At 40.6% G+C, this 15,463-nt stretch overlaps 1 protein-coding gene across 1 annotated transcript in view; it reads left to right on the top strand.

The window, feature by feature from the left end:
* ADGRL4 (adhesion G protein-coupled receptor L4) overlaps positions 1-15,463 on the top strand; it is a 119,824-nt gene that overhangs the window by 86,576 nt on the left and 17,785 nt on the right. The window contains exons 11-13 of the mRNA XM_044432606.1: positions 3,019-3,219; positions 3,938-4,158; positions 5,727-5,793. Of these exons, the coding sequence (XP_044288541.1) occupies positions 3,019-3,219; positions 3,938-4,158; positions 5,727-5,793 (489 nt within the window). The remainder of the gene's footprint in view (positions 1-3,018; positions 3,220-3,937; positions 4,159-5,726; positions 5,794-15,463) is intronic.

Below are 15,463 nucleotides of genomic sequence, written 5' to 3'. Positions count from 1 at the left end.
GGATAGCCTCCGTTTTGTCATTTTTGTTCCTAGGGAAACCTCTCGTTTGATTTCATTTTAAACCTACTTGCCTGTCTTTCTGTCACTCCAGGTATTCATAGAGCTCTCTTGCAGCACCATGTTTCAAATGTGTCAATTTTCTTTCTGTCAGCTTTCTTCACTGTTCAGATTTCACACCCATATATTGTGATCGGGAAAACAGAAGTTTGGATCATCTTGGCCTTGGTCTCCAAAGTATATTTCATCATTTTAAAAACAACCATTTGAAACTCACCACATACTCCTCTCCCTAGCAAACTCCATTGGAAATTTATCTTCACATAATTTAGATCAAGGGAGTTTCTTAGGCCATATTAGTTACAACTGTGGGAATTTTAAGACAAAGCCAAGAAAAACTTTTGTAAACACCCCCACTTACACAATTATGTTCTAATTAGCTAATACCATCCAAGTCTGATAGATATATCCCCTATTATAAAGCAAAGGAAGGTAGTCACCTCAGGCAACAAAGGTTATGAGGCTCCAGCAAGGTGTTAAAAGAGACAGCACTCCAATTTACTGGGTTGACGATGGATTTCACTGTGAGTCCATTTGGCTTTTTCCATCAAATGGGGGTAGCTATTAGCCTGAGGCAGTGAATTATCTCGAGTAAGCCCTGTTCCTTACTGCAGACTGCTTCAGAAACACACTGAAATTATTGCACAATGATCAAACTCTGAAGATGCCAGAAAACTTGCGACCCACAAAGTCAGTATGGCCAAGAGCAGTATATTCCTATCCATGCTAGACTCAATACATCTTTGGATGTTCCTACCTGTCTAGCACAGGAAATAAATGTGGCCAGAAGTGTGTGAGAAAGAACAAAGGCATCTTGAAGGGCATAATACATAAGCATTTGTCTGCATGTGGTTGGCCTACATTCACTCCAACAACCTCTGTTCAGACCGAATTCTGTCCGGGTTAGGTTATGATTCTGCCTGGGGCAACAAGGCCTTCTTCCTCTGAGTCTGGCCATGATCATGAGCCACGTAATGGGCAAGATCCAGTGAACTTAGAGTGTGACTTTCTAACACAACGTTTCCACCACTGCACTTGACCTTGGCTATAGTCACCACTGGGCTGGAGGAGGGGGAGAGAGTATGCTGCTCAATTAAATTCAGAAATTTCACCTCTTTTCTGAATCCCACCCATTTTAGCCTATCATGTGGCTCCTTATTTACTCCTATTCCACCCTCCCATGGCTACATAGAGGTGAAACAAAAAACAAGGCATCCAAAAAAGCTTCCTTTGATGCCGACAGAAACTTTTTTTTTAATTAAGCACTCTCCACATGAAGGGAGGATAAGTTTTCAAGAAAAAATAGTGGAGTGCGATGGTTCAGTTCTATTCTTGTGGAGTATGATGGTCGCAACTAGAATTGGAACTTCACGTGTTTATCCTAGAGTAAGTAAAATGATAAACCTCACTAGGCACTGCTTCTAAAATCCTGTTTGGTTTTCACTTTACTTCTGCTTAATGACAATGCTTGGTCTCACAACAGAAAATGTCCCAAAAGAATGGATATTAGCCTAGAACTAGCATAGGTAGCCCAGGGGAGCAGTCATGCACAGGGAATCATTCCCTGCTCATCATTTATCATCAAATATTTGCATTAGTCCTTTGCAGTTTGACAAAAACATAGTGTTTTCAGGAAGAAACTGTTTTTCTAAACATTTTTAATGGTTTTGTCCATTGTTTTCATGACCATATTCTGGGCATTCACAAAGGAAAGAGGTTGTACAATCTAAGCTTTTCTTCTGTAGGGGAAGTTATGCCTCTGTTCTGGGCGAGCATCCTGATACAGAAACTGGGCTTCCTACAACATGGGAAGTTTCATTTATATATATATGCGATGACATTTTACAAACTGATCTGGATTTATGCTTAAAAATAATGTATACAAATGATGTGTCCTCATAAATGTATGCACCGATGGTCTCATTCTGCACCTTCAGTTCAAGAAATGCTTGTGCTTTCACTTGATGGCATTGATCACCATTTAGGAAATTCAATCCCCTCCCCCGCACCACAGTTGTTTGGATGGCATTCCCTATAAACCATAGTTAGCACAACCAGTGGTCAAGGATTATGGGAACGGTCATCCAAAACATTCAGCAAGCACAAGGTCGTTCATTTCTGATTGAGAGTAAGGGGCCAGGGTGTGAACAAATGAGTAACAGATAATGTACCAGGAAACAAGTCAAGGTGGTCAAAGCAAAAATCCAATTACTAGCCTAAGTTACAAGTCCAAACTGCAGAATCAAACAAAGCAAAGTCAAAACAAGACTTCATTGTAGCACAGCCCAGGAAACCAGGGAGTAACCAAACACTCAGAAGACAAGAGCCAGGAAGACAACATGAAGAAATGGGTACTTTGCAGCAGAAAAATAGGGGGAAGCTGTAGGAGCCAGGCCCAGGGACCAAACACAACAAGAACTTCAGTACACTGGAGACCACTGTTGCTGAGGCAGCTCTTAAATAGCTCTTCCCCAGGACTTGCAGGTGATGCTCATGAGAGCCTTGTCAGCTGCAGAGTGTGGGACAAATCCTACAACTACCAGGGCTGTTATTCTGATACTTGGCCAGCAGGAGGAGTCCAGAAGCTGCCCAGTTCCTGACATTTAAGCAATAAGAAAGGAGCTCAATAAACCCCTTTCCTGCCTCCCAGACTCTAAGAAAGCTATTCGGCTCAGATCATACATATCCCATGCAATGAGAACTTAAACTTACATGCAAGAGTAGTCATGTGGAATAAGGATCAAGTTCTGATTTTCAGAGCATTAGATAGGTGGTGGTGGGAAAACAAAATGATGTCTTACTTGACATTATTTATACACCTGTACCAATACATTGCATGCACATTCTATACAAAAATAGAGGAAAAAATAAATATGTGCTGGGAAAGGAAGAACCAAAATATATATATTTGGTGCAATTGCTGAGCCACTCTCTCCAATAACTTATATTTTCTATTCCCAGAAAGTCAAGGATTCTATTCTTACAAGAATCACTGAGCTTGGAATAATTATCTCATTGATTTGCCTCTCCATATGTATTTTCACTTTCTGGTTCTTCAGTGAAATTCAAAGCACAAGAACAACAATTCATAAAAATCTCTGTTGCAGTCTTTTCCTGGCAGAGCTTATTTTTCTTGTTGGAATTAACATGAACAGTAATAAGGTGTGTAGCCTTTCCTTATCATTTCTTCATTTTGAATGTGAATGCAACCATGTGCTCTGAAGTGCCACTTTCAAAGGTGCACATACCATTACCCAGTCTTAATATGAATGTTGACATTTCAGTTTATAGACATGGCTAGCTGTGTATATAAAATCCTCTCTAAGAATCCCAGGCAATCCTGTGCAGAAAAATGTAAGCCGTCAGTTTCATTAAAGAGAAGGACAGTCATTCTGCCAATGGTCTATTTTGAGAATGGGACATTAATAAAGCAAAATGAAAGCAGATTCTTAATTGTTTAGAATGTTTCAGAGTTTCAAGAGAAGATAGGTTCATTTATTTCACTGGTAGCTGGTAGCTGTTCTTCTAGTGTAAAAAAAAAAGGCTGCTAATTTATAATCCTGCATGTGGGTGCATGCATATAGGGTTGCATCCATTTGGTAGTAACGAACAGATTAGTCAAATGCAATTTATACATTTGTCATGTCAGTTTGTATATTTCATGATTATATGTGTATGGGCAAAAGGAAAGTGTATGTGAATTGGGTTTTCAAATGAAATGGGCTATATGTTTTCCATGTACTTACAGAAAAGTAATAACAGGGCCTGGGTGTTTTTCTATTGAGACAAATTTTCAGTGGAACAGGGGTTTTCACCTGCATTGGAATATATGAAGCCTTTTATGTTATTCACTTAGACTTTTCTCTGTTTGCCCTTCTAGCTATTCTGTTCAATCACTGCTGGATTACTCCATTACTTCCTCTTAGCTGCCTTTGCATGGATGTGTATTGAAGGCATTCATCTGTACGTCATTGTCGTTGGTGTAATCTACAATAAGGGATTCCTACACAAGAATTTCTATATCTTTGGCTATGTGAGCCCAGCAGTGGTAGTTGTCATTTCTGCTGCACTGGGATACAAATACTATGGAACAACAGATGTGTAGGTCACTGTTTACATGTTGGCTTTAGTTATGGATAGTTCTGACATACTAGATGAAGAAAATTAGCCACAACAGAACCCTTTATGCATGCAAGATCCCCATCCACTAGGGCACATGGAAACTGAATCTAATAAGGAGACAACCCCAATACCTTCAGAAGGAAGAAACTGTGATAGCAGTGTAAATTATCCCTCATAACCTTTCTTAGAAAGTTTCCATCCTAATGCAGATATTTTATATTAATTTGTTTATTGTTGAGGGAACCCAAACATGTGAATTTAGCTGCAGCATCTACAAAGATTCTTTTCTTCATTTCATGACTTTTCTCATGAACAGGCATGGCTTGCCCCTGTTTTCCCTTTATACTCCCTTTCCTTTTTGTCAACCTGCCTGATTTGTCTGCTCTATTCCATTTCTGCATGTATGGACATCAGTTCTCCCTCACCTTCACTTCTCTCTCTCTCTCTCTTTCCCTCTGTCCTGGTTTTAATCAATCTACTGCAAAATGTCTTTCTAACATTGTAATATTGACAACAAAAGGTGACTTTTAGCTCCTGTACTACAAAGACATTAATGTATTATTTATTTAGAATTTTTGTATGCCATCCCATTCGCATGAGCCTCAGGACGGCTTTGATACAATAAATAAACAACCATACAAATAGTGCACATACAATCCAGTATTGTTTTACTCTTTCCTTTTTTGATAACTGTAGTACTTTTTGCTCTTGTTCAGCCTTAACAACTCTCTTATTACTGGGTCTGAACATAAGCAAGATGGAAAACACCTATAATGCACCATTAGAACTTTCTGAAATGTGGCAAACTATCCCCTTCCTAAGTAGTTTATTAATGCCAAATTGACATTCAACCCATATTAGTTTTATAAGAAAAAGAATTACCTGCATTCTGATATACTGAGATCTTGTTTTGTCTTCATTATATTCCCTTCAATGTCTCCTTATTAGATACAGCTTGAAGGTAGAACTACACCAGGGGAAGCAATCCAATGTTCTCTAGATGTTTTAGACTCCAAGTCCCATAATTACTTAGCATTGGAGGAGGCTTATGAGGACTATGGACCAAAATATCTGGGGGCGCCAGTTTGTCCGTGTGTCCATGATTACAGACACACATACCCACAACTGAATTTCTTTATCACATTGTCCAAGATTGCAGAAAACGAAGCTTGAAGCCTTACTCAAAAACAAATGTCCCAGACTGTAGAATACTGCAGAACATGAAATTTATAGCAAATAGGGTAATAGACTCACTTCATTCTCGGGGCCAGGGGTTTAATCAGTAACCCTACTTCAAGGCCATTAGCCACTGTGGAGTAGTGATTAAAGTGTTGGACTGGAATTAAGCAAATCTGGGTTTTTAGGTCCACTCATCTATAAAGCTCATTGGGCCAGTCACAACCTAAGCTATCTCATAGGGCTGTTCCTATAAGGATAAAATGGATAAGAGGAGAATCTTGTTCATTTCCTTGAATTCCTTGCAAAAGAAAAATGGTTAGGTACAAATGTAATATAATTGTCATCATAATATGCCATTTATTTTTCAGATGTTGGCTCAGCACAAAAAATAACTTTATATGGAGTTTTATAGGGCCAGCATGTCTAATAATTCTTGTAAGTATGCTTTTTCTTATTTCTTGGGGTACATAAAATTGGTAATAAAAATTATGTAAGAATTATTAACCTGTTGCCAGCACACCTGTGAGTGCTAATTATGTTGCAAATTTTACTGTTCCACAGAGTAATCCAAACTTGGGGGTTTATGGGGATCTTATTGAGGATGGGAGAAGCACAGAGGGAAGCTTTGCCTCTGTGCTTCTCCCACCCTTTAAAAGAGTCAGCCACATATTTTGTTCCTGTTCTGATAAGGATAGACTGAAATACTGCCAGGATAGGCTGAGCCTCAGTTCTCCTGGCTCCAGCCCCTGGAATGAACCTTAATGCCAGTTCTGAGGACTGTTCTTTCTGTGCCAGCTACAGGACCAGAAGGAGAGTGCTATAAATTCAAAATCGCTTTACCAACCCCAAAGCACATTTCTGAGGTCATTGCCCAGGCTCTGAATTCCTATGACTGCGTAGACTCTTTCTGGTGGCCATAAGACTGCACTCTTAGGTGTTTTTAATAACCACACTAACATATATTTATCTATTACATGCCTAAGTACTTTGCCTGTTTGAAAGGCATATATTTGATTAACTAAAAGTTCCATGGATGAGCTGTTTCTTTCAACCTGATTGCTTGAGGAAACAGAATTCTCTGCAGCAATTTTGGAGTGTAAGAAGTAGCATCTTTACATGTCAGCAGTATCTCTGCAAAACTCAGCAGGAGGCATATACAGACACGATGCCAGAAGACAGATAATCTGGTATCTCAAATGCTGAGTTACTTAATCTTTTATCTGCGATCGGTCATCTTTGAAGATTAGGCTGTCATCTTTATGATTTTATCATTCTGGTGTACCCTGCCATCATCAAGACTATTTTAAACAAAATTGTGACATCAGAGACAAGAACCCTCCATTTCATACAGGCAAACAAGTGAAGGATTGATGCCCTCTATTACTGATCGGAGAGTAGGCTTTTTTAATTCCTCTGAACGTATTTTCAGACTTGATCCTTCGGAAATGTTTGATGTCCTGTTATAAATAAATAAAAATGGCTAGGGCATACGAAGAGGTTTCCCAAGTAGTACTAAGTATAAATTGATGGAGATCGAGAAAGAAATATTGGAGACCAGGTACACTGATACGGTGGAAAATATGAGTGGGCAACTTCTAGTACCTTCTAGTCCTTGTTTATTTAGTAATAAAATGTGAATAAAATATGCATCATATTTGTGTGATATATTCTGAGCACAGATCTGAGTATCCATAAGTAAGTATGGATTCCAAGTGGCTCAGAAGTTTTATTCTGATCTAAAAGCCCATGAGTACTAGCAGGTACACATGCATGCAATCCTACTGCAGAGAAAGTGACCATCAGCAAAGACGGGACTGGAATGTATTATGCCCTGGAATTAAAATGAATGCCAGCCAATTTGCTGAAAAATAAGCAAATGTATAGTCTTGGATCCACAGATACTGTGAGTGGCGTTCCCAGTATATTCTCACAAAAAGTAGTGCAGCACAGGGGGAGGAGATTTTTTGCTGACTTTTCTTTCCCCTTTCTGCTCAAACAATATACTCTGGAGGGTTAAACTACCTTCCTAAACAGTGAGGAACATTGATAAGCTGATTCCTATGCCATAAATAAAACTGCTTCTGCAATTCCTGCAATTCAAAAGAGCCTTATAATGAAGATACAATGTTTGAGCAACACAAATCCACACTTTGCTTGTGGGTGCAGAACTAGTCACACTGTACTTGGGCTTGTATTTTATATGGGGCTTTTTGCTCTTGTAAAGCTGTGTACACATTTGCAAAATCAGATTATAATGTAATAAATCTTGATGGCTGCACCTGAGTTATGGAGGAAACAACCCCATGACTCTTTGACATCATATGAGAGGACAAGTGATCATTCCAATTCCAAGCTTTGAGGTTGGCTCTTTCCTTACGAGCAACAAGCAGTGGGGTTCCCTTCCCCCACCCCTTGCAGATGGTGCACAAAGATGCTCTTTAAGGTAAGAAAATCAACCTTGGAAAGGGGATGATGGGAGCAAAGTGGAGACATGGGGGAGTGAGGGAGCTTGCCACTCTGTACAGAATGCCCACAATCTTCCAAGTTCAGGATCCTGTAGGAATCTCTATTGGATTGCACCCTAAGAAAAGGTTGTCATATGCCTATAGTTACTTTGGATTGGTTACTTTGAAATAGTTTGTTTTAAGTATATCGTTGAGATTACATTCCTGGATATCATAACTGAACTCACACAGGCATTTATAACTGAGACGTGTTCTTTTCCAAGTGTTTCAACAGCACTTCTTTTTCCTGAGAAATTTACTCATTAATACCTAGGTACTATTAACATTCTGAAGTGTATGCCACTGGCCTATAATTGATCCTATCAACCATTTTTATTTGTATTCTCTTGGTGAACTTACATGAAAAGAACTGAGTTAGAAGTTGGCTAGATTGAGCTTTGTGAAAAAAAGGCTTGCTTTAAACCTTTGTAAAACAAGCTGCAAGCCAAAGATAATTTCCCCAACTTGTTTCTCCTTACAGTCTTTAGAACCACAGACTATGTTGAAGATTAGACCAAAGCACTGAAGTCAAACAAGGAGGTGTGTGTGTGTGTGAAAGAGAGAATAATGAGTTTAGAACAAGCTGTTGAGAAATAAGGAAAAGTTGCCTGCATGAATGCTTGCCAAAATAATTGTGACCTGTGTGAGCAGAAGAAATGTAACAGCTTAGGTGAAACTATGCTAATGTTAATATGCTACTATTGTATCCACTACTTAACTGAAAAGAAGAGAAATTAAGCACACTGCTGGATATTTGATGAGAGCACACAATGCACTGCCACGGCAGTCTTCTTTCATGTGATTCCTCAGAAAAGGACCTGCCTGTGGAGCGAGCTGCCTGAGCCCCAGCCAGCAACAGCCCCACATATGAGCACGGTCATCCATAAGGAAGCCTGCAGTTGGTGCAAGTTGGATACTTGATCCACCACTGTCCTGACTTAGTGGAAGCCTACTCAGCTGCATGCACACGGGTGCCTTTCCTGCAGATGGTCATGCCAATGTATGTTCAATGCAAATAATACATGAGGGAGGTGAGGGAGGTGTCCATAAACAGCCACTGTGCAAAGAACGGGCCATACCATTTGAAACTACTAAGCATGTGGATTGTGATTATCATGTTGTATTATCACGTTTACATGTTACCATGTAAACTGTTTGATGTGAGAATATATTTATCCCTATCATTGGACACCAGCATCATGGAGGAACATAGAATGGGGAATCATAACACAGCAGTGATCCACATGTTAAGTATTTTCAAATGTTACCAGAAGACTGGGAAGTGTTTGCCATGAAGAGGCCGCTTTTGGTCGTAGCAGCAATTTGTAAATTGCTTCTAAAACATGAATATTGAAGTGTGATGGTGTGATTCCACAATTGGTTGGGATTATTATCACATATGCATAGTTCCCCATATAGGGTTTAAATTACTCACCCAGTCAATCTAATAGTACTGGATCACAGATCTGAACCCTGGAACATCAAAGAACATCAAAGGTTGCTCTATTTTATGTGCTGAAGTAAAGTAAATGTAGCAGTAGCAGAACTAAACCAGGAGTGAGCCCTAGTCTTGTAAGGAATGAATTGAACAAAAAGGGCATTACTTTAAATGTGTATTTATTATTGTTACTCTAGATTAGGTACAGAGCTCCCAGTTCAGATAAGAATCCTACTGTGTAGGGTTTGGGAAGGCTGGACCTTGCTCCTACTTTGCAGTAAAAGTGAAAACGGACATGGCTATTATACACATATTTTAGGTAATGCCTGTAGCTTCTCTTTAATGCAAAGGAGAAATGTGAGAATATACGAAACTTTTGTTTCATTGTATTATCATCATTAGAATTTGCCCCTTTCAATATGAATATGAATGGGAGTGGATTGCATAAAAAGTGCTCACAGATTCCCAGCTTGCAATTATGTTCAGAAAAAGAGAAGAGTATAACAGAAGAATAAAAACAAGGTAATTCTTACAGAAGGTGGCGAGGACGAGGAGGAAGAGGAAGAGGAGGGGGGGGGAAGGAGGGAAAATTCAAACCAACAAAGGAACATCATACTATCAGGCAAGGAAATAAAGAGAAAGTGGAGAGAATACATGGAAGAACTATGCAGAAGAGATGAAAGGATGACAGACACCTTTGTAGAAGAATCCTAAGAAGAAGAGCTTGCAATCTTAGAAAACAAAGTGCTACTGTGAAAGCACATGAAAGGCATAAAGCACTCAGAATACACAGGATACCAATAGAAGTATTTCAAGCTGCAGAAATGGAATTTGACCAAATCCTAACACTATGCCAGCAAATATGGAAGACATGCAATGTCCCATATTTGTTTAGTAAACATCCAATCCCCAGGAAAGAAGGTGCTAAAGAGTGCGGCAATTATAGTAACATTACACTAATGCAATGAAAGTGTTGTTCCAGGTGTTTATTTATTTATTTATTAAAACATTTTTATGCCGCCCCATTCGCCAAAGCCTCGGGGCGGCTTACAACAATAAGTTAGGTCATCATAAGTAAAAATTAAAATATATACATTAAAATAAAATACAACTATACAATATAAAATAAGCCACCCTGGCCAGATAAAATTCAATAATATTAACATTTAAAATGCTGCTTAAATAAAAAGGTCTTCGCCTGGCACCGAAAAACAAATAACGACGGCGCCAGGCGGACCTCTCTGGGGAGCGCATTCCATAACTTAGGTGCCACCACTGAGAAAGCCCTCCTCCGAGTAACCACCCTCCTAATTTCTTTCACGGTGGGCTCCCGGAGAAGGGCCTCTCCCGCCGATCTCAACAAATAATTCCACCCTTTATGGAACACAAAATGCTTGACATTCAAGCTGGATTCTGAAAAGGAGGACAAAGATCAGAGTGCACCAGATTGCAGCAAAGACTTTTACAACAAGATCGGTTTCTGCAAACCCTTTGACTATGTGGATCAAAGTGGAGAGGTTATGGATGGTTCTGAAAGAAATGGGTGTTCCTCTGTACTTTATTGCCCTATATTGTGAACAAGAAGCTACTGTAAAGATAGAATGGTTTCCTATAGACAAAGGTGTCAGACAAAGGTGTATTTTATTTTTCTAACAGTTTGATTTGTATGCAGAATGTATCTTAAGTAAAGCTGGATCAGGATCTGATGAAGGAGAAAAAACGGTAAAAGATTAATCAATAATTTAAACAGTGCAGATGATACATTACTGACAGATAGCAGCAATTAACTAAAACATGTCTGATGAAAGTGAAAGCAGGAAGTTCAAAAGAAGTACTGCAGCTGAACATTAAGAAAATAAAAATGGTTACAGAAGTATAACCACATTTAATGTTAGCAAGGAAGAAATTGAAACTGTGAAAGATTTGGCATGTCTTGGCTCAATCATCAATTAAATCATCCTCAGTCATCAGTTCAAAGAAAGACTACAGCCAAGAAATTAGAACACTAAGACTTGGATGGGCAGAAAAGAACTAGAAAAGGGTCTAGAAAAGATAATCAAGTGTAAGGATAGATCACTGGAGATGAAGGTGAAGATCATCCACACTATCATATTGTTGATCACTTTGCATGGGAGTGAACCTGAACAGTGAAGAAAAAGGGTAATTTTGAGATTGACTGATTCCATAAAGCAAGTCACAATCTTGAGTTGACAAGAGCTCGCCAGGACAGGACATTTTGGAGAAAATTTGTTTGCAGGGGCACCATAAGTGGGAGACAACTGATAGCACCTAAAATCAGCAATAATGGATGTATCACAAATAAATAAATACACTCTTACCCTACCTTTTCAGCAAAAAATACAGAGTGACATCTATAATCTATCTGCTTTTTATTCTTGCAAGAACTCTGTGAGGTGGGATGCAGTAAGAATGATAGCCTAATGTCACTCATTGATCATCTTAGTTGTCTGAGGATTTCAAGCATTCTGGTTGAGATGTAGCATGGTAGCTATGACACCAAACTGGGTTTCTGAAAGCTATCATCCGCACAGATAACAATAATTAAAAGACAAGCATTTGCCAGTACTGTCCTTTCATTCTCATCTTCTCATATCATTACCCATCCCATGTTAATATTCTTTGTCATTGTTGTTCTTAAATATTTTTGAGTACTGTGTCAAAATGGAAGAAATAACTACAGCATTTAGGCAGGTGTATTCATCTGGGAGACAGTAATGACAGAAATCAGACAACAGGTATACTTTTTGTTGCCTGTCTGCCAGCATGTGAGCAAATTTTGGGCAATTAATATGGCATATGTTTTTATTTTCCACCATACCTTGTTGCAGGGTTGGCAATTTAAGTCTCTTCTATCCTTACTAAAGGAGCATGAAGCTGCATTTTTACCCACCCATCAGCCAGAAGGCGGAAATCTTACTCTGTTCATGCCAGATTGCACATCAGAATTCAAGCTTGTTAATTCTAACATTGATAATAAGGGTCATTGGGGGAAATGATGTCTATGCAGCTGTCCTGAACATTAGACATTTTTGAAGGAGCCGTATCTAATATGGTATGGATTTTTTAAAAGAACGTGTGTGACTTAAAAAGCGGCAGGAGACATCTTCTCTTATACACACACACTATCCCCATTTTTCTAAGATTTGACTTCAGCATATAGATGGTTTCATCAATTATTGAGTGAGAGCCCAAGAAAGTAGAAAAGAGATGATTTAGGAGCTTCAGTTTGAAGTTTTGAATGAGAAACACTCAATGGACTCAGAAGTAGTGTGTCAAAATCTTTAGAATTAGCTCTGACTTTCCTAGGATGGTTCTTCTTTGTAAGCACAGAGAGTCACAAAGAGTCTAATCCTTCAACAGCTTTGATATCAGACAGTTTCCAGTATTCTTATATCAAGAGGAGAAAATCACATCCCCCATCCCCAGCTTTTGAGAAATATTCTTATATTTATGTGAATTGTTATTTGAATCCTTCACTGACAATACAATGTATAAGGAATTGTTTAGAGAGCACTTGCCCCCAGCAATTTCATCTTAATTATTCTTATAACATTCTTCCTTTCTTTATGCCAATTTCAGGTTTTTCAGGCAGGGTTTTATTTTATTACACATTATGGAAAAGGTAAAAATAGAGCAAACTACAGAGTGTCTATCAAACATTCTAAGCATCAGCAATGCAGACATTTGCATAGCTCCCTTCAGTGATGAAAGAAATTGAGACTGAGACTTGGCTCAACAATGCACATCAAAGCAATCCCATTGAACAAAATAGGAAACTTTGCCCATGATTCATTAAGACTGCAACCCCCCTATTGCTCTTACCAGTTGAAGTCAGTGAAGCTTACTTCTGAATAAAGGTGCCACAGATTTAAACAAAAGCTGGCAGCCATCTAATGACATACTATGCAGTAAGTCCACTAGCTTCAGAAGGTACATTGCCAAACCAGTCAGTGGGGAACTGACACCGGCAACGCCAGTTTGAAATATGTGGCCCAGAATGTCTTCCTGAAATTGCTGAGACTATACAAGTCAAAAATAGCAGGAGGCAAATAGCTTAGCACCTTATAAGAGTAAGCATCATGCCTCCTCACCCTGAGCAAAACCTCCAAACTATAATTAATTGATTAGATGGATTCCACTGGGACTCAAAGTCAACACAGAGATTTTGAATATGCATTAACAGGTTTGTACATTTAAAAACCCTTAGCACTCAATTAAAAGTTAGGGTTGATTATGCTAAATCTAGAATTATTTACATAATATCAAGTACTAATATATTTACTCCATCAGATAACATCAGGGTATTCTTCTGCTATGTTAGAAAAAAAATTGCACACGCACTTAAACACTGTTTAGCTATTCTATCAGTGTCTAGCCGTTAAACGGTGGAACAGGCTGGCTTTCTTTCTACCAAATTCAGATTGAACTGGCTCACGTATCATGGAGAGTTCCTGAGTTGTTTAACCCAGGAATTGATGTGGAGGAATAGCATGACTGCATTGTTGCCTGCCTGTTCATCATTTCAACTTTCTGGAAACATCCTAGTACTTTAAAAAAAAGTAAGCGTGCAAACTAGGATTAACTAGGCTATTTAACCCTTAAACCACCCAGGTTTCCAGATTTGCATGTGATGAAACCATACGGAGTTCCTGGGTGATTCACTCAAACCAAAAGCAGGTGAATGGGTGGGAATGAGTGTACTTGTCTGTTGTGTGATTAACAAGCCAATATGTAAAATGGGTGTTGGAAGCTTATAGCGAAAAAAGCTACTTAAATAAGCATCACAGTTAAAGTTGCAACAAACACTTAGAAATTCTGTCCTCCTCTGCTTGTCAGACTTCTCATGTTCAGCCCTCACTAATGAAGCAAGATGAGCCAAGAGAAAGTCCAAGAATGTTTGTGGAAGTCCAGTTGCACAACCAGCAACCTTCTTCCACAACATTTGCAGCACAGGCAAAGGCTGCAAGTCACATTGGCAGAGCAGCAGAGCAGCAGAGGCACAGGCTGGGAGAGAGTGCTGAGTGGCCAGGGGACTGGCGAAGGCAAGTGGGTTTTTGTCTGGGAGAACTGGGCGAGTGAGAGGAACTGCAGGACAAACAAGGCAGGGGACCAAGGTAAGGTCTCGGAAGGGATACCGATGGCAGACCAGGAGATGGCCTTGGCAGGAGTCACGGGTGTTGCTGTCCACTGCGAGAGCTGCGACATGTTCGCCTTCTCCCCCAGGAGAGGCAGGGATACACTTGCCCTCGGTGCAAGATGGTGACCCTGCTAGAAGAGGAGGTGAGGTGCCTGAGGGCTGACAGAGCTCTCCAGGCCCCCCGGGAGCAGCCCCCCTCTGGACAGAGGGTTGAGGGAGAGGCCACGGGAGGAGCAGCTGCGGAGACATGAAGGTATGTCACCCACAGGCCATGCTGGCCTCCTCCTTCTCCTGGCACCAATCTGGAGCTGGGAAACAGGTTTTCTCCACTTGGGGAGGCTGGGGCTGATGTGGCCTCGGGGGACCAGCAAGACCCCCAGCCAGGGACATCAGGCGGCAAGGGGGCCACTGCGGGAGAGGCGAGGGCCAGGGCACGGCCACCCACCAGCACCGGGAAGGTACGGCAGCGGGTGATTGTTGTGGGGGACTCCCTGCTGAGGGGCACTGAGGCGGCAGTGTGCCGCCCCAACCTGGAGACAAGGGAGGTTTGCTGCCTGCCACGCGCATGCATCTGGCATGTGAAGGACAGAGTGGAACATCTTGTTCACTCTGGGGGTCACCAGCCGCTCCTGGTGATCCATGTGAGCACAAACGATGTGGCCAGGCAGGGTGTGGTTGGGACCACCAGGGACTTTGAGGCCTTGGGGAAGAAACTCAGGGAGCTGAAGGCCCAAGTGGCCTTCTCATCAATCTTACCTGTCTGGGGATTTGGGCCAGGAAGGGACAGGAGGGCCTCCGAGGTGAACGACTAGCTTAGGGTGTGGTGCCAGAAGGAACGCTTTGGGTTCCTCGACCACGGCACTCGTTTTCTTGCCAATGGACTTCTGGCAAGGGACGGGTTACACCTCACGAGGATGGGGGAAAGGTCCTTTGGAGATGCTCTAGCGAGCTTCGTCCAGAAGACTTTAAACTGAGCTGGGGGGGGGGTGTTCAGGCCCCCCCCCC

This window comes from Varanus komodoensis, unplaced genomic scaffold (genome assembly GCF_004798865.1).
Source record: "Varanus komodoensis strain SLA01 unplaced genomic scaffold, ASM479886v1 scaffold24, whole genome shotgun sequence".
NCBI classification, from domain to species: Eukaryota; Metazoa; Chordata; class Lepidosauria; order Squamata; family Varanidae; genus Varanus; species Varanus komodoensis.
This window is presented reverse-complemented; position numbering and strand designations above follow the sequence as displayed.